At 46.1% G+C, this 26,471-nt stretch overlaps 1 protein-coding gene across 5 annotated transcripts in view; it reads left to right on the top strand.

Moving 5' to 3' along the window:
* The first annotated feature begins 4,233 nt into the window (after positions 1–4,233).
* The window catches only part of kif13a (kinesin family member 13A), a 269,942-nt gene continuing 247,704 nt past the window's right edge, over positions 4,234–26,471 (top strand). For all 5 annotated transcript variants that reach the window (XM_078414771.1, XM_078414778.1, XM_078414761.1 and 2 more), the window contains exons 1-2: positions 4,234–4,633; positions 5,412–5,508. In XM_078414771.1, coding sequence (XP_078270897.1) covers positions 4,579–4,633; positions 5,412–5,508 — 152 coding nt within the window. In that variant the 5' untranslated portion in view covers positions 4,234–4,578. The remainder of the gene's footprint in view (positions 4,634–5,411; positions 5,509–26,471) is intronic.

The raw sequence follows: 26,471 nt of genomic DNA, 5'->3' as shown, positions 1-26,471 counted from the left end.
GAGGCGTCGGGTTCCTGCTCAGTCGGTGATCGTCCAGATCACGTCGGGGTCACCAATATGGCGAGTCCGAAACTTGTTGGTTGTAGAAGAAGTTTATTGCAGCCGCAATATTCGAATACAGAGTTAAACAACAAGGTAAAGGACAACCATTACAAACTTACTGTCTTCCTTGAAGACTTCGCCGAACTGACTAAATCGGGCGCCAAACGCGCACATGACATCGCTGGCCAATCAGCGATGTCGCTCCCTGGACCAATCCCCATGGTCACGTTCCCACGTGACCTCGCTGGCCAATCCGAGGGTTCGACGACCTGGACCATTCTCTATGGTCACTACAATATTAATGATTGGCAAGTTAAATATTCTCTTTTGTTACCAGGCTCCTGAATGGTCCTCCATAAACTGGGATACTATCCGATTCATCTCTAAACCACTGTACATTATACAGCCGACATTAGATTCTGTCTATGGAACTGATAGACTACAAATGCTGAGAACTATATTCTGAATTCGGTATCTTCCCCTTTGTTCTGCCTATTGTACTTGAGTTTGACTTGATTATATTTATGTGTCGTATTACCTGATGTGATTGAATAGCATGGAAAACTAAAATTTTCACTGTACCGCAATCTACAATAGAAACATAGAAAATAGGTGCAGGAGTAGGCCATTCGGCCCTTCGAGCCAGCATTCAATATGATCATGGCTGATCATCCAAAATCAGTACCCCTTTCCCTCTTTTTCCCCCATTTCCCTTGATTCCTTTAGCCGTTAGAGCTAAATCTCACTCGAATGAACCCAACTCTAATGAACCTAAACCTACAGAGATTTATGTCTTTCAGTCTCAGGGAAAAAATGAAATAAAAATGAAAAAGAGAAAATACCAAATGCTAAGCATGAGAGGGATTTGCAACAGTTGTAGATTGATTAAATTCGGGCAAAATATAACATAAAAGCAACACAAATGGCTTATCTTGTTCCTACCAGCCAGAAAGAACAAAAAGCTATTTAGGTTAATTCCGATTCCCAGCGCTCCATCTGTAAACCTTTCAATTACAGCATTTTATATTGTTATCCACGGATATTTTTTAAATTGTGATGAAAGTTTCTGCCTCCAACATTTCCTTCGGGGGATAACAAACCTCATAATTTTTGTGGTGGAGGATGTTTTCCTCAAAGCCTCGGTTACCTTAAATCTTCGTTTTCTAATTTGTTGATCGTTCTGCCCGAGGAAATATATGCTTTCTATTCACCCTCTGTAGGCCTCTCACAATTTGAGATTCCTCAAAGCTCCTGTTAGATTCCATCTTCTTAAACCCTTTTTTTCTTTCTGACCAAATTTACAACCTAAGATGGGCACAAAAAGCTGGAGTTAACTCAGCAGGACAGCCAGCATCTCTGGTGAGAAGGAGACCCTCTTGAGACCCATTCCTCTCCAGAGACGCTGCCTGTCCCACTGAGTTACTCCAGCTTTTTGTGTCTATCTTCGGTTTAAACCAGCATCTACAGTTCCTTCCTACACAAAATGACAATCTCTTTGAGTAATTTTAGTTAGAGATTCAACGCGGGATCAGGCCCTTCGGTCCACCTAGTCCAGGCCGCCCAGCGATCCCCGCAAATTAATACTATCCTACATGCACTAGGGACAATTTATATTTATACCAAGCCAATTAACCTACAAAGCTGCAAGCGCTGTAAGGCAGCAACTCTACCGCTGCGCCATGGGTGTCAACAAGTTATGGGGAAAATGGGGTTAGGAGGGAGATAGATCAGCCATGATCGAATGGCAGAGTAGACTTGATGGGCCGAATGGCCTAATTCTGCTCCTGTCACCAATGGCATAAGATTTTTAGTGAAAAAACATTCTCCTTACTTGAATTTTGGATCTTTTTTTCCCCATGAGGTTTGCAATCGACCACTGAATGCTTTTAGCCAGTGGTTCGTGGTCTTGTGTAGGAAGGAACTGCAGATGCTGGTTTAAACCGAAGATAGAAGATAGACACAAAGTGCTGGAGTAAGTCAGAGGGTCAGGAAGCTTCTCGGGAGAGAAGGAATGTGTGACGTTTTGGGTCGAGACCCCAGACAGGTACATGGATATGACAAGTTTGGAGGGATAAGGACCACACACAGGCAGGTGTGACTAGTGTAGCTGGGACATGTTGGCCGGTGTGGGGTAGTTGGGCCGAAGGGCTGTATCATTCTATGACTCTCTGACTCTAGGCTGTAGCTGAGGCAGAGTTTCACGTGCACCTCCACTAACCTCACCTACTCCATCAGGTGTTCCTGATGTGGCCTCTTTTACATCGCCGAGACTAAGCCTTGATTCATTTAGCTGAACACTCATTATCTGTGGGATGTCTTTTTTCACACAAAGGGTGGTGGGTGTATGGAACGAGCTGCCGGAGGAAGTAGTTGAGGCAGGAACTATCGTAACGTTTAAGAAACATTTGGACAGGTACATGGATGGGGCAGGTTTAGACAGATGTGGGCCAAATGCACACAGGTGGGACTAGTGTTGATGGGACATGTTGGCCAGTGTGGGCAAGTTGGGCCAAAGGGCCTGTTCCCACCCTGTATCACTCTATGACCCTTCTTCAGAATATATCACAGTCTATATCTCTCATAGAAACATAGAAAATAGGTGCAGGAGGAGGCCATTTGGCCCTTTGAGCCAGCACTGCCATTCATTGTGATCATGGCTGATCATCTACCCCGACCGGCCCGACGTGGCAACTTCAACAGCCTGACCGCGGGAGAAGACGGCAGGGGAAGAGAAAAGACATTCTGGCCTTCCATCACAGTGAGGAGGGGACTGGAGGAGACTCACTGTGATGGATGTTTCTTTTTTTTGTTTTGTGTTGGTTTGTGATTGTGTGTGTTATTGCTTATTTTTATTGCTCTTATTGTTGGACTGCGGGTAACGGAATTTCGTCCAAAAGACTTGTTTTTTTTGGATGACAATAAAGGCTATTTATTATTATTTTCTGAAGAAGGGTCTCGACCCGAATCGTTGCCCATTCCTTCTCTCCCGAGATGCTGCCTGACCTGCTGAGTTACTCCAGCATTTTGTGAATAAATACCTTTGATTTGTACTAGCATCTGCAGTTATTTTCTTACACTTATTATTTATTACAATCGGTGACCTTTGCCTGCCTTCTTCCTTGATTCCACTCGCCCCTAGAGCTCTATCTATCAAGCATTGAAAAAGTTAAGCATAGAATAGAAACGTTTCCCTTTCCCCTGACTCTCAGTCTGAAGAAGGGTCTCGATCTGAAGAGTCACCTATTCCTTTTTCTCCAGAGATCTCGCTGAGTTGCTCCAGGTTTCTATATTTTTTGTGTGTCGGACGGTGTCTTCAGACTTCTTGGTCTTGTCTTGTCTTGGTCTTGGACACAAAAGATCTTATCGAAACGTATAAGATTATTAAGGGGTTGGACACATTAGAGGCAGGAAACATGTTCCCAATGTTGGGGGAGTCCAGAACCAGGGGCCACACAGTTTAAGAATAAGGCGTAGGCCATTTAGAACTGAGATGAGGAAAAACTTTTTCAGTCAGAGAGTGGTGAAGGTGTGGAATTCTCTGCCTCAGAAGGCAGTGGAGGCCAGTTCGTTGGATGCTTTCAAGAGAGAGCTGGATAGAGCTCTTAAGGATAGCGGAGTGAGGGGGTATGGGGAGAAGGCAGGAACGGGGTACTGATTGAGAGTGATCAGCCATGATCGCATTGAATGGCGGTGCTGGCTCGAAGGGCTGAATGGCCTACTCCTGCACCTATTGTCTATTGTCTATTGTCATTCCTTCTCTCCCGAGATGCTGCCTGACCTGCTGAGTTACTCCAGCATTTTGTGAATAAATACGTTTGATTTGTACCAGCATCTGCAGTTATCTTCTTATAGAGCTCTTAAGGATAGCGGAGTCAGGGGGTACGGGGAGAAGGCAGGAACGGGGTACTGATTGAGAATGATCAGCCATGATCACATTGAATGGCAGTGCTGGCTCGAAGGGCCGAATGGCCTCCTCCTGCACCTATTGCCTATCGCTGGAGTAACTCAGCAGGTCAGGCAGCATCTCAGGAGAGAGGGAATGGGCATGGTCTTGTGGTGTTGCTTGCTTGTTGACCCGAGTCCATTCGGGTGTTTCCGTGACAGCGACCCAGTTGCCTGGTGAAGCCCGAGCGCCCTTGTCCTCGGCTCTTTCCGCCAAGAGCGGAGATTCTCTCGAGTCTGGTCTCCGTGTTTCGGGAATCTCCGACTTGGGGGGCTGATTGAACGCCTGTAACATGGCGGCGATGAAGGGAGAGGAGTGGAACATCTCTGGTTAGCAAAGGAGGAGAGAGTGCAGAGAGAAGAAAAAAAATCCCCCTCCCCACCCCCACACAAGAGGATCTTCCCCCCTCTTTGCTCTTCCACTCCGTCTCGAGTAATGGACCCGTGGTTTGCTGCAGGGCGAGACGCCGGGGAGAAGAGCTTCGCGGCAGACTGAGCAACCGAGAGGAATTAAGAAGTGCAAGTTAACACAGGACCGTCGCGGGAGAGAGAGAGAGAGAGAGAGAGAGAGTGAGGAAAGGAAAGTGTGTGAAAATGTCGGATTCCAAGGTGAAAGTTGCAGTGAGGGTCCGGCCCATGAACCGACGAGGTGAGCAACAATTCACATTAATTCATCTGCCTTCCCTTCAAAATAGCGATTGCACTTTCTGTGAGTGAGGGTTTTGTTTTTTTCCCTCGACAGTCATAAACAGTCTGCATTGCATTCATCGTTGGTAGTGGAGGGAGGGAGGGAGGGAAGGGGAGGGAGGAAAAGAGGGGGAAACTTGGAGGGGGGGATGAGGGAGGAGAGAGGGAGACTTTGGGGGGGGGGGAGAGGGAGACTGGGGGGGAAGAGGGAGACTTTGGGGGGAAGAGGGAGACTTTGGGGGAAGAGGGAGACTTTGGGGGGGAAGAGGGAGACTTTGGGGGGAAGAGGGAGACTTTGGGGGAAGAGGGAGACTTTGGGGGGAAGAGGGAGACTTTGGGGGGGAGGGAGACTTTGGGGGGGAAAAGGGAGACTTTGGGGGAAGAGGGAGACTTTGGGGGAAGAGGGAGACTTTGGGGGGGAAGAGGGAGACTTTGGGGGGAAGAGGGAGACTTTGGGGGGGAAGAGGGAGACTTTGGGGGGAAGAGGGAGACTTTGGGGGGGAGGGAGACTTTGGGGGGGAAAAGGGAGACTTTGGGGGAAGAGGGAGACTTTGGGGGAAGAGGGAGACTTTGGGGGAAGAGGGAGACTTTGGGGGGGAAGAGGGAGACTTTGGGGGGGGGAGAGGGAGACTTTGGGGGGGAGAGGAAGACTTTGGGGGGGAGAGGAAGACTTTGGGGGGGAAGAGGGAGACTTGGGTGGTGGGCTTAATTCTGGTGACATGTTGACTGATGTTCCGCAGAGATGGATCTCAACACCAAGTGTGTGGTGGAAATGGAAGAAAATCAGACTGTTCTTCACCCACCGCCTTGTCCCAACACGTCTAAGGCAGATAGCAGGTAATACACACTATTCCCCTTCCCGAAATATGTGCGTATCCACAACACAAGGCAACTATTTTGTTCCCCTCCCTCCCTCCCTCCCTCCCTCCTCCACCCATTCCGATCTGTTCATCTCCATAACAACTAACGCCCCGAGGAAAGGTTTAAAATCAGACGCGCATAACAAAAATCTGTTAGTCCCATTAAAATAAACAAAATGTGTGCAGAGGGAAAGGGAAGGGGAAAAGGGAGGGGTGGAGGAGGGGAGGGGGGTAAGAATAGAAACGTTTCCCTTTCCCCTGAGTGAAGAGTGGAAGGCGATCCCTATTGAGCTGGCAATCGGCGCCAGAAACCCACTCACTGTATACCGCGTCCGGTATGTAGCTGAGATTGAAAAATCTCCGGTAGGTTTCAAGGAATCGCAGTAGAATCTAATAGCGCAGCTGCTAGACTCCATCAATGCCCACAGACAGAAGACGTGGTCTCCCCGCTTCCCCTCTTTTTAAAAAAGAAATATACACATATGGGTGTTTAAAAAAAAAAAAGAAGGAAAGATAATGTTGGCAAGTACCCAAAAAAATACAGCTCAACAGCCAAGAAAAGGAAGTTGGGAAGAACGAGAGATGAGGTTGAATTAACCGACGAGCGAGCAATCGGTCAACATTAACAGCGCTGTGTGGGTGATTTGACATTGATGGAGTAATTGATTATTCGGGGTGAATTGTGTGCCGATGAGTTGGGTTCACCAGAACTCGCCTTTTATGGATCATATATTGGCAGTCGCCCGCAGGGTGTGGTTCGATCTGTGCAATTTTTGAAGGACCGGGTGTGAAGACCGGCTGTTTGTTTCAAGGAGATGTTGTTGTTTGTGGGGGGGGGGGGGGTGGTGATAAGAGACTCGGCTCTTTCCACTCTGTGTGGGTCTTTCGTTAGAAGCTCTTGTAAACGTACCCAGTTTAAGCTCGCCCCACCTGTTTTTAGTTTAACTCCAAACTACTGGTGTTAATACTCTCCTTTGCTTTTTTTTAAAAAGTTGCAAATCTAACCCAGGCCTTCATATATAGCCAAGAATATATATATATATATATATATTCTTGGCTATGCCACAGATGGCTGTGGAGGTCAAGTCAATGGAAGGCGGAGATTGGCAGATTGTTGTTGGAAAAATAAAACTGCAGATGCTGGTTTAAATCGAAGTTAGACACACAATGCTGGAGTAACTCGGCGGGTCAGGCAGCATCTCTGGAGAGAAGGAATGGGTGACGTTTCGGGTCGAGACCCTTCTTCAATCTGAATTCCTTCTCTCCCGAGATGCTGCCTGACCCGCTGAGTTATTGGCAGATTGTTGAGTAGTTCTGCATTAGTACAGGCGTCAGGGGTTGTGGGGAGAAGGCAGGAGAATTGGGTTGAGAGGGACAGATAGATCAGCCATCATTGACAATAGACATATATTATAAGAAAATAACTGCAGATGCTGGTACAAATCGATTTATTCACAAAATGCTGGAGTAACTCAGCAGGTCAGGCAGCATCTCGGGAGAGAAGGAATGGGTGACGTTTCGGGTCGAGACCCTTCTTCAGACTGATGTCAGGGGGGCGGGACAAAGGAAGGATATAGGTGGAGACAGGAAGATAGAGGGAGATCTGGGAAGGGGGGGACAGTAGACAATAGGTGCAGGAGGAGGCCATTCGGCCCTTCGAGCCTGTACGCACCGCCATTCAATGTGATCATGGCTGATCATTCTCAATCACTACCCCGTTCCTGCCTTCTCCCCCATACCCCCTGATTGAATAGCGGAGTAGACTTGATGGGCCGAATGGCTTTACTCCGCTCCTAGATCTTGGTAAACAAATGTGTAGTACAAGCCACCAGGCTCGATGGCTCGCCTTGCAATTGGCTTGTAGGAGAGACGCGGAACTGACCCCCGACGTCGCAAATCCAAGCATTCCTCATATCTCGCTTGGGCAGCTTATAACGTCAAGTAACACTTGCTTTCCCCCATCCCCTCCCTTCTTTCCATCCCCCATTAGTTTGACTGTCCTCCTGATTAAATTGAATTGATTGTATGCCCCGTTGTCATCTTCCCCTCAGCCAACAGTGATTTATTCTACTTTTTCCTTGAACCTCACCCCCTTTGATCTCTCGTTTCCACACCTTATCCTTCCTTCGTCACCCCCTACCCAGACTGAAGTAGGGTCTCGCTCGACCAACTCCTTCTCTCCAGAGATGCTGCCTGTCCCGCTGAGTTACTCCAGCAAACAAGCGTCTTGCGTCTCCTTCCTCCTGCTACACACACACCGCTCAAACTAACCCAAAGTCGAAATGCCAGTCCCATGAAACACACCGACTTGAATAGCAGGTGTGGCGAGCTTCCTCCAACTGAATACCCTCTCACGCTGAGGTCCTGGTTGTTTGTTGTTGAAGGTGCGGCTCTCTGTAGAACTGGCCCGCCCGCCCGGGGCGTTATTTGGCTTGTCTGTTAAGTGAACAGTTAGTTGGATAGATCCCCGTTTTAAGTAAGTATAAGAAAATGACTGCAGATGCTGGTAAAAAATCGAAGGTATTTATTCACAAAATGCTGGAGTAACTCAGCAGGTCAGGCAGCATCTCAGGAGAGAAGGAATGGGCGACGTTTCACCCATTCCTTCTCTCCTGAGATGCTGCCTGACCTGCTGAGTTACTCCAGCATTTTGTGAATAAATACCCCCGTTTTAAGTTATAACATCGTGTCCAGTTGAAAGTGTTTGTGGCAGCGAAGGCCACGCAGAAAGCACGTGTAACTCGTGTAAATCGAGGCATCTGTATTCTGGGTTATTTACGACGTTGTGATCCAACATTGATTGCGTGGATTAAAGTGGGGGGGGGGGGGGGGGGTTGGATCAAGATCTTGGGCGGCTAAAATTCTATTGACTTCGTCATTTGACTTTTAACTATTTGCAACGCCGCCAAGGTTTTTGCGATTTGCGTGTTTAAGATAATACAACATAAATACCGAACTGTGTAGGAAGGAACTGCAGATGCTGGTTTACACCGGAGATAGACACAAAATGCTGGAGTACCCAACTATTTATCAACAATAGAAAGTAGACACAGAATGCCAGAGTAACTCAGCGAGACGGGCAGCATCTCGGGAGAGAAAATAATAATAATAATACATTAAATTTATATAGCGCTTTTCATATACTCAAAGACGCTTTACAGGGATTTAGAGTCAAGTCAAGTCAAGTCAATTTTATTTGTATAGCACATTTAAAAACAACCCACGTTGACCAAAGTGCTGTACATCTGATTAGGTTCCAATGGAAAAAAATGAAACGTACAGTAGTAGCACGCAAACAGTTCACAGCGCCTCCTCAATGAGCCTCAAACGCTAGGGAGTAGAAATAGGTTTTGAGCCTGGACTTAAAGGAGTCGATGGAGGGGGCAGTTCTGATGGGGAGAGGGATGCTGTTCCACAGTCTAGGAGCTGCAACCGCAAAAGCGCGGTCACCCCTGAGCTTAAGCCTAGACCGCGGGAACATAGGGAAGTGAATAAATAGATAAATAAGTAAACGAACAGAGAAAGGAGACGTGCAGGTATGTAGGTTAATTGGCTGGGTAAATGTAAAAAATGTCCCTAGTGGGTGTAGGATAGTGTTAATGTACGGGGATCGCTGGGCGGCACGGACTTGGTGGGCCGAAAAGGCTTGTTTCCGGCTGTATATATATGATGATGATGATGAGAAGGTGGGGTGACCTTCAGTGGTTGAAGGCAATACTGAACAGGTGAGACTTCAGTGATGTTTTGAATGTGGTGAGTGTGGAGGAGTCTCTGACGGTTTGAGGTAGTGAGTTCCATAGGGTGGGAGCAGCGATGGAGAAAGCCCTGTCCCCCCAGGATCTGAGTTTGGTCCGGATGTGGGGGGATAGGAGATTGGCAGCAGCAGAGCGGAGGGTGCAGGTGGGAGTGTGCCTGTGGAGGAGGTCAGTCAGGTAGGATGGGGCCAGATTATGGAGGGCTTTGTAGGTCATGAGGAGGATTTTGTACTGGATTCTCTGGGGGATGGGGAGCCAGTGGAGTTTGTAAAGGACGGGGGTGATATGGTCACGGATCGGGGTGTGGGTGAGTAGATGGGCAGCGGAGTTTTGAATGTATTGAAGTTTACTGATGATTTTTGAGGGTGCGTTTAGGTGACGTTTCGGGTCGAGACCCTTCTCCAGATCCAAAACGTCACTCATTCCATTTCTCCAGCTATGCTTCCACTGAGTTACTCCAGCATTTTGTGTCTATTTTCGGTGTAAACCAGCAGTTCTTTCCTACAGACTCTCAAGGGTCCTGCTATATCCTATCTTGACTAGTGGGGTGGCGCAAGGCTCGGTGCTGAGATCCCAGTTATTTACAATATATAAACGATTTAGACGAGGGAATTAAATGTGACATCTCCAAGTTTGCGGATGACATAAAGCTGGGTGGCAGTGTGAGCTGCGAGGAGGATGCTATGAGGCTGCAGGGTGACTTGGATAGGTTGGGTGAGTGGGCAGATGCATGGCAGATGCAGTATAATGTGGATAAATGTGAGGTTATCCACTTTGGTGACAAGAACAGGAAGGCAGATTATTATCTGAATGGTGTCAGATTAGGAAAAGGGGAGGTTCAACGAGACCTGGGTGTGCTTGTACATCAGTCACTGAAAGTAAGCATGCAGGTACAGCAGGCAGTGAAGAAAGGTAATGAATGGCATGTTGACCTTCATTGCGAGATGATTTGAGTTTAGGAGCAAGGAGGTCCTACTGCAGTTGTACAGGGCCCTGGTGAGACCACATCTGGAGTATTGTGTGCAATTTTGGTCTCCTAATTTGAGGAAGGACATTATTGCTATTGAGGGAATGCAGCGTAGGTTCACCAGGTTAATTCCCGGGATGGCGGGACTGACATATGATGAAAGAATGGGTCGACTGGGCTTGTATTCACTGGAATTTAGAAGGATGAGAGGAGATTTTTTCGAAACATATAAAATTCTTAAAGGATTGGACTGGCTAGATGCAGGAAAAATGTTCCCAATGTTGGGGGAGTCCAGAACCAGGGATCACAGTTTAAGAATACAGGGTAGGCCATTTAGGAATGAGATGAGTAAAGACTATTTCACCCAGAGAGTCGTGAATCTGTGGAATTCTCTGCCACTGAAGGCAGTGGAGGCCAATTCACTGGATGTTTTCAAGAAAGAGTTAAATTTAGCTCTTGGGGCTAACGGAATCAAGGGATAGGGGGGGAAAAGCAGGAACAGGGGACTGATTTTAGATGATCAGCTATGATCATATTGAATGGCGGTGCCGGCTCGAAGGTCCGAATAGCCTACTCCTGCACCTAGTTTTCTGTTCTATGCCCTAGTTTAACTTTCCAGAATGCATCTGCTTATACCTGTCAGAGTTAAATTATATCCACCATCCTCTTGTCTACTTTCCAAATTGATATATATCTCCATTCTTGCTTGCCATAACATGTGGTCAGACACTGGGGATTTATGCACCTTCAAGCACTTCAAGACCTCCAACACCACCTTTTTTGTAATGTTGATATGCTCAAGGATATCACTGCTCAATTCCATGAACTCACTGACTTCCATTTCATTATCCACGTTAAATACATATGGGGGGGATTATTCATTTAAGACTTTTTCCATATTCTGCAGTTCTAAGTTCTAGGAGTCTATCAGCCCATCACATCTACTCTGCCGAAGATAGACACAAAAAAAGCTGGAGTAACTCAGCGTGACAGGCAGCATCTCTGGAGAGAAGGAATGGCTGACATTTCGGGTCAAGACCCTTCTTCAGTCTACTCTGCCGTTCAATCGTGGCTGATCTATCTTTCCCTCTCAACCCCATTCTCCTGGCCTCTCCCCATAACCCCTGACACCCATACTAATCAAGAATCTGTCAATCTCTGCCTTAAAAATATCCATCAACTTTGCCCTCGACAACCGTCTGTGGTAATGAATTCCACGGATTCACTACCCGCTGAATAAATTCTTCCTCGTCTTTTTAAGGTGCGTCCTTTTATTCTGAGGCTCTGGCCTCTGGTCCTAGACGCTCCCACAAGTGGAAATGTCCTCTCCATATCCACTCTATCCAGGCCTTGCACTATTCCAATATTTCCTATCCTCATTGAATCTTCAAGGACTCTCCTTTGTCAGTGCAGTGTATAATGGGAATTGAGCAATAGCACACTGTAACAATTGGCCTTTTGTTTCATGATGCTTAACGACCTAGTCACCAGATTATTTACTGATACATTTGGAGACTAGCACTCAATGAATGAAAATGTTGTTCCCAGGCACCTTAATGTCAAGGAAGGGTCCTAACTAGGTCAAGATTTTAATCAAGTAGATGACTACTTGCAGTCTTTTTAACTACCATCAGTATATAACCTTTAACTGGCTCCATCAGTATATTGTATCCATTGATCTTGAATAAGGAGGGAACTCATTCTTTAGTTAGAGGGTAGTTAATCTGTGGAACCCATTGCCACAGAGGGCTGTGAAGGCCAAATCAGTGGATATTTTTATGGCAGAGGTAGACAAATTCTTGATTGGAACGGGTGTCAGGGGTTATGGGGAGAAGGCAGGAAAATGGGACGGGGAGGCAGAGATCAGCCATGATTGAATGCTGATCAATCATGGGCCGAATGGCCTAATTCTACTCCAATAACTTGTGAACTTACGGAATAGTGAAATGCCTGGATAGAGTGGATGTGGAGAGCATGTTTCCAATAGTGGGAGAGTCTAGGACCAGAGGGCGCAGCCTCAGAATAAAAGGACGTACCTTTGGAAAGGACATGGGAAGGTAGTTTCTTTGGTCAGAGGGTGGTGAATCAATGGAATTCATTGCCACAGATGGCTGTGGAGGCCGTCAATGGATATTTTTAAGGTTCTTGATTAAAAAGTGTGTCAGCAGTTATGGGGAGAAGGCAGGAGAATAAGGTTGAGGGAAAGATAGATCAGCCACGATTGAATGGCGGAGTAGGCCTGATTGTCCGAATTGACTAATTATGCACCTATAACTACTGAATTTATGAATATCTGTGCAAGTAACGAAATGAACACTGGGAAAAACGCCATGGGCCCATCTGAAATCTTAACTCATCACGGGATCCTTTGGCCCACCGAGTCCGCACTGTCATATCATATCATATCATATATATACAGCCGGAAACAGGCCTTTTCGGCCCTCCAAGTCCGTGCCGCCCAGTGATCCCCGCACATTAACACTATCCTACACCCACTAGGGACAATTTTTACATTTACCCAGCCAATTAACCTACATACCTGTACGTCTTTGGAGTGTGGGAGGAAACCGAAGATCTCGGAGAAAACCCACGCAGGTCACGGGGAGAACGTACAAACTCCTTACAGTGCAGCACCCGTAGTCAGGATCGAACCTGAGTCTCCAGCGCTGCATTCGCTGTAAAGCAGCAACTCTACCGCTGCGCTACCGTGCCGCCCAGCGATCCCCGCAGGCTAACACTATCCTACACACACTAGGGACAATTTACTTTTATACCAAGCCAATTAACGTACAAACTTGTACATCTTTGGAATGTGGGACGAAACTGAAGATCTCGGAGAAAACCCCAGGCGGTCACAGGGAGCACAGAACGTACAAACTCCGTACAGATGAGCACCTGTAGTTAAGGATCGAACCCGGGTTTCTGGCGCTGGAAGGCAGGCAGTAGCTTACCACTACACCACTGTCACGTCCCATGGCATCTCTCACCTTTGAAAGAGCAAAACCATTAGTGCACTATCCTGTTCTTTATTACCCTATTCCTTATCAAAAGCTATTCTTGAATCTGACTCCATCACTCTTACAGACACTGCATTTCAGAGCCTGCTGAGTGTCTTTTTTTAACTCATTTTCCGATTGAGGTTTTATCTTAAATCAATGTTCATACTGCTGGTTTGTAATGCTGATTTTGTGTAAGAATGAGCTAGCTCTGCACTCGTTTTGAAAGCTGCCTCAACTATGAGCAATAGACAACAGGTGCAGGAGGAGGCCATTCGGCCCTTCAAGCCAGCGCCGCTTAAAAGATAGGCACAAGTTTTAGTATTCGCCCTACACCGCGGTAACAGGCCCTTCGGCCCGCCAAGCCCGCGCCGGCCAGTGATCCCCGCACATTAACACTATCTTACACACGCTAGGGACAATTTACAATTTACCAAGCCAATTCAACTACAAACCTGTACGTCTTTGGAGTGTGGGAGGAAACTGGAGCACCCGGAGAAAACCCACGCGGGTCAGGGGGAGAACGTACAAACTCCATACAGACAGCACCCATGGTCAGGATCCAGCCCGGGTCCCTGGCGCTGTAAGGCAGCAACTCTACCACTGCGCCACCATGCTGCCCCTGACCTTTTATGGCCATAGACCACTGTATTCAGAATTTTTTTAAAAAAATTAACTTTGGAGAATTTAGTTTCGTTTAATTTAGAGATATAACGTGGAAACAGGCCCTTCGGGCCATCGAGTCTGCATCGACCGCACCGAGTCCGCATCGCATATTAACACTATCCTACATACACTAGGGGACAATTTACACATACACCAAGCTAATTAACCTACATACCTGCACGTCTTTGGAGTGTGGGAGGAAACCGAAGATCTCGGAGAAAACCCACGCAGGTCACGGGGAGAACGTACAAACTTCGTACAGACAGCGCCCGTAGTCGGGATCGAACCGGGTCTCCGGCGCTGCAAGCGCTGTATGGCAGCAAATAATAGACAATAGACAATAGGTGCAGGAGGAGGCCATTCGGTCCTTCGAGCCAGCACCGCCATTCAATGTGATCATGGCTGATCATGCTCAATCAGTATCCCGTTCCTGCCTTCTCCCCATACCTCCTGACTCCGCTATCCTTAAGAGCTCTATCTAGCTCTCTCTTGAATGCATTCAGAGAATTGGCCTCCACTGCCTTCTGAGGCAGAGAATTCCACAGATTCACAACTCTGACTGAAAAAGATTTTCCTCATCTCAGTTCTAAATGGCCTACCCCTTATTCTACCGCTGCGTCACCGTGCCGCCGAGAGGAACCTTTTAAAAATAAAAACACCCTCAAATATAGTAAACACTCATGTCTTGATGTCATATTGAAGGAATTAATTTATTCAGACATCTGCATTTTTTTCTCTCAATGAATGAAGTATCCCAAAAACAAAATTTTAGAGGAACTCAGCGGGTCAGGCAGAACCTGTGAAGCATCGATCATCCATTTTTCTTCACAGCTGCTGCTTAACCCGAGTTCCTCCAACATGTTTTGTTGCTCCAGATTCAAGCACCTGCAGTCTCTTGTGTCTCCGTCTTAATGATGTATCCGGCGACAGGTGTGGTACGTTTTGAATGTTATTGCCCAGAGATTAGACTAAGTGTACTTGGATGTCAAAATGGGAGAACTGCAGTTTGTGTCTCACATTGTAGAGAAATAAGCTGACAACGGCCTGTTTCTTTTATCATCATTACTTTTTTTGCGTATCTTTTTGTTCTATATCTCTCTATATCACCATCTATATCTCTTGTTTCTCTTTCCCCTGACTCTTGGTCTGAAGAAGAGTCTCGACCTGAAACATCACCTATTCCTTTTCTCCAGAGATGCTGTCTGACCCCTTGAGTTACTCCAGCTTTTTGTGTCTATCTTCGGTTTAAACCAGCATCTGCAGTCCTTCCTATACAAAGAACTGGAGATGCTGGTTAATACACAAAAGGACACAAAGTGCATTGGAGTAACAGCAGGTTAGGCAGCATCTCAGAAGAACATGGACAGGTGACGTTTTGGGCCGAGACCCTTCTTTAAACTAATTGTAGCGGGTGGGGGGGGGGAGAAGAAAGCTGGATAAGGGGAGAGGCAGGAGAAAGCGTGGCAGGTAATAGGTGGACAGCTGAGGAATTGTTTTGATAGGCAGATGTTTGGAACAAAGACCAGAGATAAGAGCAGTAGGTGTGAGGCAGGTTTGAAGAGTTGTGGATTGTGAAGCCAGAGCAAGCTTTCCAGAGGGAGTAATGAATACAAAAGTTTTCCACTGTACCTCGGAACACGTGACAATAAACTCAACTCAAAGTGGCAGGAAGGGTTAGGGGAGAAGTAGGTGGGAGTCTAGGTGGGGCACAGGGGAGGGAAGGAGGGTGTGCGGGAGAAAGGGAGGGAGGGTTGGGGTGGGTGATTGGGAGGAGAGGGGTAGTGATTGGAGGGGTTAGTTAAAGGTCATGTAAAATTGGAGAATCTTATTATTAGAATTCATTTTCGGGGCTTGCTCAAAAATCAGAACACTTACAACCTAGAGAAACAAGGAACTGCCGGTTTACAAAAAAAGGAAGAGACAAAGTGCTGGAGTAACCCAGAGTGTCAGGCAGCAGCTCTGGAGGACATGGATAGGTGGGTTTCGGGTCGGGAAGCTGAATGTTTCGTATGCCATTGGACCCTCGCTGTCAGTTGAGGCATGTTCGGGTTTGTCAATACTGTGATATTGTTTGTTGAGGGTCACCCTCCCATTCATGTTTGCTTACTTTGTCATTGAGTTTAGTTTAGGTTAGAGATACAGCATGGAAACAGGCCCTTCGGCCCACCGAGTCCTCCCCGACTAGCGATCCCCACACAGTGACACCATCCTACGCACACGAGGGGCAATTTACAATTTTAACTAAGCCAATTAACCTACGTCTTTGGAATGTGGGAGGAATCCGAAAATCCTGGCGGGAAAAAACACACAGGTCATGGGGAGAACGTACAAACTCTGTGCAGAGAGCAGCCGTAGTCAGGATCGAACCTGAGTCTCTGGCGCTGTAATGCAGCAACTCTACCACTGCGCCACTGTGCAGAGGGAGGGCAAAACACGCATGCATTTATGTCGTTGAAACTAACTAACGTACCTTGAAAGAAGAGCTAGTGTGGTGGTGAAGGTAAACCAGAGGGTGGTGAATCTGTGGAATTCTTTGTCACAGAAGGCTGTGGAGGCCAAGCCAATGGATATTTTGAAGGCAGAGATTGATAGATTCTTGATTAGTACGGGTGTCAGGGGTGATGGGGAGAAGGCAGGAGAATGGGATTAGGAGGCTGAGATAGATCAGTCATGATTGAATGACCTAATTCTGCTCCTATCACATGAATTTATGAACTAATGAGCTGCAGATCACCAAAGTATTTTGGCAATGGGATAAAAGCAGATAAATCAGGATTACAAGTGAAGGAAAGCCAAACCACCCAATTTGGTATTTAAAAAATGTGTATGAATGTTTGGTCAAAATTTAAACAATTTTGATATGTAAACTTGTTCATGCTGGAAGACAGCAGGGTTATATCTTAGGCGCAAAGATTTGGTGCAATAGAGTTGCTGCCTTACAGGACCAGAGTCCCGGGTTGGATCCTGACTACTGGGGTTGTCTGCACAGAATTTGTACATTCTTCCTGTGATCGCGTGGGATTTCTCCAGGTGCTCTGGTTTCTTCCCGCACTCCAAAGACGTACAGGTTTTGTAAGTTAATCAGCCTGGTAAGCTGTAAAATTGTCCCTAGTGTGTAGGATAGCGCTAGTGTACGGGGTGATCGCTGGTCAGTGCGGACTCGGTGGGCTGAAAGGCCTGTTGCCGCAGTCTAAAGTAAAGGATTAAGGATATAGTCGCCTTTACCCTTGACTGCAGTTTGAACAAAGAACAAAGCCATCTTTATACCTCTTGTCCATTTTTATTTGCTGCACATGCCCACAGTTACAGATAGATATTATGATGGATGGTTAAAATGGCATTTGTTGATAATTTCTGGACCAAGGGATTTGATGATCGTGATATAAATGATTGGACCATTTGATGTTCTGTGGTATTTTGAAACAAGACTGTAAAAAATAGATTCTTCACAGAAATATTATTTTGGGATACATTCTGTTTACAAATAAGGAATGTATTGGTCTGCAAAAGTTTTCTTGGCGTTATTTTACAAGTTTACCACTTTCAATTAATGGCAACAGTTTTTATATTGTAGGATATTTCGTATGGTCAGGGTTATGTTTAATGTTTAGTTTAGTTTAGAGATACAGCATGGAAACAGGCACTTTGGCCCACCGAGTCCGCGCCGACCTGCGATCTCCGCGCACTAACGCTATCCTACACACACGAGGGACAATTTACAATTATACCAAGCTATTTAACTTACCCGTCTGTGCGTATTTGGAGTGTGAGAGGAAACCGGAGCAGTCGGGAGTAAACCCACGCAGGTCATAGGGTGAACGTACAAACTACATACAGACAAGCACCTGTAGTCAGGATCGAACCAGGGTCTCTGGTGCTGTGAGGCAGCAGCTCTACCGCTGCTCCACCGTGCCGCCCTAGTAAGGTAATTACACACTCTTCTTTTTCCTGTCCCCTCCCCCCACAATTGTGAAGGAAGTTAACATATTTCTTTGTCAGTGAAATGATATCAATAGACAATATGTGCAGGAGTAGGCCATTCGGCCCTTTGAGCCAGCATCACCATTCAATGTGATCATGGCTGATCATTCACAATCAGTACCCCGTTCCTGCCCTCTTCCCATACCCCCTGACTCTGCTATCATTAAGAGCTCTATCTAACTCTCTTGAAAGCATCCAGAGAATTGGCCTCCACTGCCTTCTGAGGCAGAGAATTCCACAGATTTACAACTCTCTGCGTGAAAAAGTTTTTCCTCATCTCCGTTCTAAATGGCCTACCCCTTATTCTTAAACTGTGGCCCCTGGTTCTGGACTCCCCCGACATCGGGAACATGTTTCTTGCCTCTGGCGTGTCCAATCTCTTAATAATCTTATTTCCTTACAATGGCTTTGTAAGTTATTTGTTATCAACAGGCGGTCAAATTCTATTGAGCGCTGATTTGAAGTGGATCAAAAAGAGAATTCTTAGGTGGTTTTGGGCAAGTGTTTCATGACCTTACCCGTATCAGTGATGCTCACACACTCTCAGAAATATTTTTGACCATGTCAGTGTTTCCATAACCTCATTTATTTATCTAGTCGCCAAGGCAATGCATGGGTCAGAAACTTTGAGAAATTGTTCACTTTCCCTCAGGAACCTACAAAAGCAAAATTCTTGCTCATCTTTTCTTTTCTGGATTCACACAGGGTGAAGGCAAAAAAAAAAATTGTGTCGTTTTAATTTGATTATTGAGTCCTGGTATAAAGAGTTATAAACAAGCTTCTTTTAACATTCCTTTTGCATTAAATTTGGAAGCCTGCCTCTGTTGACTTTTGGTCAATGACCTTTTTGTGCTCTTTCTTTATTGAAACAGATGTACTGTTGCCTAATTTCCACGTACGCAGTCTTTGGGAACAATACTGGCAACTAAGGAGATTTTTTTTTTTTTTTTCAGAATTCAGAAAAAGTTACCTTGTTCTACATTTTTATTGTTGTCATTTCTTCTTCTCCCTGCAGTCCGCCATTAACCATGATGCTGCCAGTAATCCTAATCGTCACTAACTATGTCCATGTCTGCAAGTTTCTTTTACGTTTTAGTAGCAGCTGGCACTGAATCCACTAACCCAGCACTCGTACTCCAGTTGCATCAAATCTGGGTTTCAATCTGTTGATGGCACGACAAGCAGTCACGAAGCCAAGGTCATCCATGAGGAGAAAGGGTTGTTGTGGAGTGAGTGGAGGGCCGCACGTTCAGGAGGGGAGAGGTTAGAGTTAGTCAGGGGAGTGGAGAATTTGAGGCGGTTAATGTCACGACGGCAGTTGGAGATGAAAAGTTCGAGTGAGGGTAGTTGTCTGAAGAAGGGTCTCGACCCGAAACGTCACCCATTCCTTCTCTCCCGAGATGCTGCCTGACCTGCTGAGTTACTCCAGCATTTTGTGAATAAGGTCATCCATAAAGTCTTTAATAACTATGATCCTAGTTCACTGCCCTTCTTTCTGCACCAGGTTTGAAACTATCTGGCCTCTAGTCATAGCGAATAAGTCATAACATAAATTATAAATCACAACATTTTTACTCTTTAGACTTCATCGACACAACACGGAAACAGGCCATTCGGCCCGCCGAGTCCGCACTGACCGGCGATCACCATGTACACGAGCACTATCCTACATACCAGGGACAACTCACAATTTTACCGAAGCCTACTAACCTCCAAACCTGTACGTCTTTGGAGTGCGGGTGGAAACCGGAGATGCCGAAGAAAACCCACGCGGGTCACGGGGAGAACGTACAGACACCCGTAGTCAGGATCGAACCCGGGTTTCTGGCGCTGTAAGGCAGCAACTCCACCGCTGCGCCACCGTGCCGTTCCTAAAGCACTGCTAAAACTCAGAATTTAAAATGTTGTCCTTGCGAATGATAGTTGATAGGGATTGGTAGCAATGAGAGAATGATGATGCAATGGTGTAAGTTTGTCTCTTCATTGAGAATGATCAGCCATGATCACATTGAATGGTGGTGCTGGCTCGAAGGGCCAAATGGCCTACTCCTGCACCTATTGTCTATTGGTTTTTGGTCTGCTCTGGCTGTGTGTGCTGGTCTGTGTCTCTGCTGTGATAGACAAAGGGGACTAGCCCGGTGTGACTGCCTGGTCGGCATGGACAAAGTGGGATGAAGGGCCTGTTTGTGTGAGTTCTATGACCTCTGAGAATACAAAATCACGTGTACAAAATCATGAGAGGAATAGAACAGGTTGACGCACAGAGTCTCTTGCCCAGAGAGGACATAGGTTCAAGGTGAGGGGGGAAAGATTTAATAGGATTCTGAAAGGGTATCTATTTCATGCAAAGGGTGGTAGGTGTATGGAACGAGCTGCCGAAGGAGGTAGTTGAGGCAGGTACATTTTTGGCGCCATTATTCAAACTCCAAAGTCCGGTCGGCCCGCGCGCTCGATGTACTGGAGCAGTTCCCGTGAACCGACGCCCCTCTCCTCGCCCGGCCATCTCTGTGTCCTAGGGGGCGCCTCCTACAGCTGAAGTTGAAGCCACTGGAGGCATCACCCCAGTTCACCCTCCTACCGGCCCTTGCTACTTGCGTCCGACGTCCCCAGCTGCCTCCCGGTTACACCAACGAGCCTTTCGGCGGGTTCCGGAAAGCCAGACAAGCGTCCGACAAGCCTTCGGGCGGGTTCCCGATCCTACGAGCCTTCGGGTGGGTTCCCGATCCTATGAGCCTTCGGGTAGATTCTCGGTCCTACGAGCCTTTGGGCGGGTTCCCGGTCCCGCCGACCGACGAGTCGTCTGGCGGGTTAATAACAAACCTGAGGGTAGCCTTTTCACACAAAGGACGGTAGATGTATGGAACGAGCTGCCGGGGGAGGTAGGTACTATTGCAATGTTTAGGAAACAGGTAGATGGATAGAATGTGTCGGAAAGAACTGCAGATGCTGGTTTAAATCAAAGATAGGTACAGAATGCTGGAGTAACTCAGTGGGACAGGCAGCATCTCTGAAGAGGAGGAATGGGTGACGTTTTGGGCCTGAAGAAGGGTCTCGACCCGAAACGTCACCCATTCCTTCTCTCCAGAGATGCTGCCTGTCCCGCTGAGTTACTCCAGCATTTTGTATCTAGGTAGATGGATAGGACACGTTGAGAGGGATATGGGCCAAATACAGGCAGTTGGGACTTGTGTTGAAGGGACATGTTGGCCGGTGTGGGTAAATTGGGCAGTAAGCTTCTGACAAGCCTACGGGCGGGTGATCGTTTAGGGAAACATCGGCTTTGCTGGTAGGAAACTAAATTTCCCTGACATAAATTGCTGTAATGGTAGCATGGAAAAGAGGCAGATGTTGACCACAAAATAATCAGGAAATGAAGCTGAACAATTGAGTATCCTCAGGGACTGACCCAATTATGTTTAACACTCCTGTTTTAAATGGAGAAATCTGTAGCCAAGAGACAATTATGACACAAACCTTTCCACTGAAAATGTTTAATTTAGTTTCGAGTTTAGTTTAGAGATACAGCGCGGAGGCAGGCCCTTCAGCCCATCAGTTCATCGCCGAGCCGGGATTCCCGCACACTAGGAACAATTTACAATTTTACCAAGCCAATTAGCCTACAAACCTTATGTCTTTGGAGTGTGGGAGGAAACCAGAGATCGCAGAGAAAACCCACGCTGGTCACGTGGAGAACGTACAAATCAGGATCAAACCCGGGTCTCTGGCGCTGTAAGGCAGCAACTCTACCGCTGCGCCACTGTGCCGAGGGAATGTTGGCCTTCATAACAAGAGGAGTTGAGTATAGGAGCAAAGAGGTCCTTCTGCAGTTGTACAGGGCCCTAGTGAGACCGCACCTGGTTTACTGTGTGCAGTTTTGGTCTCCAAAAGTGAGGAAGGATATTCTTGCTATTGAGGGCGTGCAGCGTAGGTTTACTAGGTTAATTCCCGGAATGGCGGGACTGTCATATGTTGAAAGAATGGAGCGACTAGGTTTGTATACACTGGACTTTAGAAGGATGAGAGGGGATCTTATCGAAACGTATAAGATTATTAAGTGGTTGGACACGTTAGAGGCAGGAAACATGTTCCCAATGTTGGGGGGAGTCCAGAACCAGGGGCCACAGTTTAAGAATAAGGGGTAGGCCATTTAGATCGGAGATGAGGAAAAACTTTTTCAGTCAGAGAGTTGTGAATCTTTGGAATTCTCTGCCTCAGAAGGCAGTGGAGGCCAATTCTCTGAATGCATTCAAGAGAGAGCTAGATAGAGCTCTTAAGGATAGCGGAGTCAGGGGGTATGGGGAGAAGGCAGGAACGGGGTACTGATTGAGAATGATCAGCCATGATCACATTGAATGGCAGTGCTGGCTCGAAGGGCCGAATGGCCTCCTCCTGCACCTGTTGTCTACTGTGCCGCCCTAAAGTTGCAGAGCTTTGTTGATTAGTTTAGACAATTGTGTTGATTTACTTGGGAATATCACACTCCTTCTGGCCTGTAGAGTATGGGTATGTGGTAATTAGGGAGTGATTTGATGGAAGTGTTTAAATAATGAAGGAATGTTAAAGCTTCAGAAAACAACTCTTCCTTATTGGGCTCACGATAAGACGGCGCATTGTTGTGATTTAATGGAGGAAAATCGGTAGAGTGATCAGTGAGCCCTTTTCTCTACTTTCTAAAATCCTCAGTCTTCTATCGTAGCTACTAATTGAAGCAGAGACTGTGTCAGGATTGAAGAAGGGGGTAGATGAGGGATGTAGTACAGGGACAAAGGAATCATTGTGATCCCTGAGAAATGCTACTGTTTCTATGTGAAGCATTAAAATCATCACTGGCAGTGATGAATGCACAGTTTTTCTGCTTGCCTTTGAAGGTGGAATTGCAGTATTCCCCATGAACTGAAAAGAGGTCTTTCACAAGTACACCAACAGGTTTTCAATAGCATTAAAGACTATTGTATTATCCTATACTTTTAAAATCTGATGGGGAAATATATCTACAGGGAGTGTGTACTACAAATTTGAATTTTGCACCATTATGTATATCAGTGTTAAAATATCAGACACTTCTAGTAATAGAAAGCTGGAGCGTAGAAACAAGATGCTGGTTAATATGCAAAGCGCTGGAGTAACTCAACGGGTCACGCAGCATCTCTGGAGAACATGGATAGGTGAAGTTTTGGGTTGAGACACTTCAGTTATAGAAATCTGTAAGATACAACTTATATTTATTCCTGCATTTGACAATTTTGATCTTTTTTAATATTTGAGAGTTGCAGATCTCAACTTGCTGATCCTGCATTGCTGCAACTGTTAATAGAAATCTACCACAACATTAGGTTGTGTTTGGCTGTTTTGAAAGTCACGTATATACCACTGCTTCCTGATGTATAGTGTTGAAGCAACACTTAATCTGTTGGATTAAAGAAAGTCTAAACTGGCTGGCGAACCATATTCTCAATTTTCCTTTCATGTAATACTTTTTTATTGTTTAGAAATGGTTGTTTAAAAGGCTTCATGAAGCATTCTCCAGCAATGTTGTGGTTTTGACTAGCCCTTGGCGATTGGGACCTGACAACAGATTATTGTTTCACCACACTAATTACACATTATTTGAGGGTTTTGTTTGTCTCAAAGTTACCAGGTAGTTCACCAGATTAATGGCAGGACATGACATAAGAATGTTCATGTTCACCCAAACACATTTGTTCTTCATAAGTGATAGGAGCAGAATTAGGCCATTCGGCCCATCAAGTCTACTCCGCCATTCAATCTTCGCTGATCTATCTCTCCCTCCTAACCCCATTCTCATGCCTTCTCCCCATAACCCCTGACACCCGCACTAATCAAGAATCTATCTATCTCTGCCTTAAAAATATCAATTGACGGCCTCCACAGCCTTCTGTGGCAAAGAATTCCACAAATTCACTGCCCTCTGACTAAAGAAATTCCCCCTTGTCTCCTTGCTAAATAAATTTAAATTTAATTATTTAATTAGTTTCAATTTTAATTTAGTCCTTTAATTCTGTGGCTGTGGCCTCTGGTTCTAGACTCTCCCACTAGTGGAAACATCATCTCCACATCAACTCTACATTAGACACAAAATGCTGGCGTAACGCAGCGGGTCAGGCACCATCTCGGGAGAGAAGGAAAGGGTGACGTTTCGGGTCGAGCCCCTTCATTAGTTCTCGGTACAGTTTGTTTCACAGAATTTTGGCTTTTTCTTCTGCCATATGATCTTGTTGCAATGCGGAGACTTGGTCTGAATCTGGTACCCTTTAACATTGGGAGTTTTTCCACTCATGGTTTCGTGCTGCAATTTTTTATTCATTAACTGACTGAGAGCTGTGCACGGCATATATGTCTTCGAGTCCTGCCACTTGCGAGAAAGAATAATGACTCAAAACAATTGCATTCGTTGAATCTCAGTGACTGTGCATTGAGAAAGGTAAACCAAAATTAGTTGCAAATGGAAAAGGGAAGTGTGAGAAGAAGGACATTTTTACAGAGATTAAGTAGTTTAGTGGTGCTTAGTTTTTGAGAAAAGTGACAGAACCGTGTGCAATGTACAATAATTTAAGGTTGTTATATCTAGCCAACAATGCAGCTTCTTTGATGAAATGAAGCTTTTCACAAAGGCGGAATGGAATTTTTCCACATTACTTGCCCAGTAGGTGAACAAAATGTGCAAATAGCTGGAAGTAATTTGCTCAGAGTGATTACAAAATGTGAAAAGACAGTTTATCCAATTACAGCCATGTGTGATTTCCATTTGATTGATTCATAATGAATCTGTAGATTTTCCAACTGAATGGAATGGCACTCTTCGGCAATGTTTTTTTCCCGAAACGTTAAAATAAAATAATGAAAACCAGTAAACTGAGATTCAGATCACAGTTTAGTTTAGTTTAGAGATAGAGGGCAGAAACAGGCCATTCTCCTCACTGAGTCTGCACAGACCAGCGATCCCCACACACTATCCTGCACACAGGAGGGATAATTTTACATTCATACCAAGCCAATTAACTTGCAAACCTGGGTATTTATTTCACAAAATGCTGGAGTAACTCAGCAGGTCAGGCAGCATCTCAGGAGAGAAGGAATGCGTGAGGTTTCGGGTCAGATTGATGTCAGGGGGACGGGACAAAGGAAGGATATAGGTTGAGACAGGAAGACAGTGGGAGATCTGGGAAGGGGGAGAGGAAGAGAGGGACAGAGGAACTATCTAAAGTTGGAGAAGTCAATGTTCATACCGTTGGGCTGCAAGCTGCCCAAACGAAATATGAGGTGCTGTTCCTCCAATTTCCAGTGGGCCTCACTATGGCACTGGAGGAGGCCCATGACAGAAAGGTCAGACTGGGAGTGGGAGGGGGAGTTGAAGTGCTCAGCCACCAGGAGATCAGGTTGGTTAAGGCGGACTGAGCGAAGGTGTTGAGTGAAACGATCGCCGAGCCTGCGTTTGGTTTCGCCGATGTAAAGAAGTTGACCTGCAAACCTGTAAGCCTTTGGAATGTGGGTGGAAACCGAACATCTCGGAGAAAGCCCATGGGGAGAACGTACAAACTCCATAAGGACAACACTCGTATTCAGGATCGAATCTGGGTCTCCGGCGCTGTAAGGCAGCAACTCTACGGCTGCGTCACTGTGCTGCACATTGCATTTTCATGCAACAAATGGGCATTGGTGTCCAGATGATCCAGTTTCCCTCTGCTGCTAGTGGTTTGCACTAAATGCAAAGTAGATAGCATGTTAGAACATCCTGTGTGATTTGTTCTTTTCATTCCTCACTCCCCCGTTTCCATTTAGCGATGTTATGTGTAGGAAGGAACTGCAGATGCTGAGTTTACACCGAAGATATACACAAAATGCTGGAGTAACTCAGCGGGTCAGGCAGCATCTCTGGAGAGAAGGAATGTGTGACGTTTTGGGTCGAGACCCTTCTTCAGACTGAAGCCTGCTTCTTTCTCTCCAGAGATGCTGCCTGTCCCACTGAATTACTCCGGTGTTTTGTGTCTAACTTAGGAATTTTATGACTGCATTGTTGTGGAAGTGCATTGCGATCATAAGAGAATTCTCCTCCAGAATGAATTCGGTTTTAGTCCTATCACTATGTTGAATAATTGACCAATCATCTTTGAAATAATCAAAACCAACCTCAAAGCCAACTTGATATTTTAGCCTCCATCTTTGGCTAACATAAGCAGGAACTGGTAGAAGAAGCAATTTGTTTAAAAAAAAGTGGCAACAGACACAGGGTGGCACAGTGGTAGAGTTGCTACCTGACAGCATCAGAGACCCAGGTTCGATCCTGACTACAGGTGCTGTCGATATGGAGCTTGTACGGTCTTCCCCTGTGACCGTGGGTTTTCCCTGCGTTCCTTCCACATTCCAAAGACGTGTAGGTTTGTAAGTTAATTGACTTCTGCAAATTGTCCCCGGTGTGTCGGATAGAACTAGTGTACGGGTGATTGCTGGCGGGCACGGACTCGGTGGACCGAAGAGCCTGTTTGTGCACGCTGTGTCTCTAAACTAAACTACACATAGAAACATAGAAACATAGAAAATAGGTGCAGGAGTAGGC

Source organism: Rhinoraja longicauda, chromosome 2, assembly GCF_053455715.1.
Source record: "Rhinoraja longicauda isolate Sanriku21f chromosome 2, sRhiLon1.1, whole genome shotgun sequence".
NCBI lineage: Eukaryota > Metazoa > Chordata > Chondrichthyes > Rajiformes > Arhynchobatidae > Rhinoraja > Rhinoraja longicauda.
The sequence above is the reverse complement of the archived record's forward strand: the minus strand, read 5'-3'. Positions and strand labels throughout refer to the sequence as shown.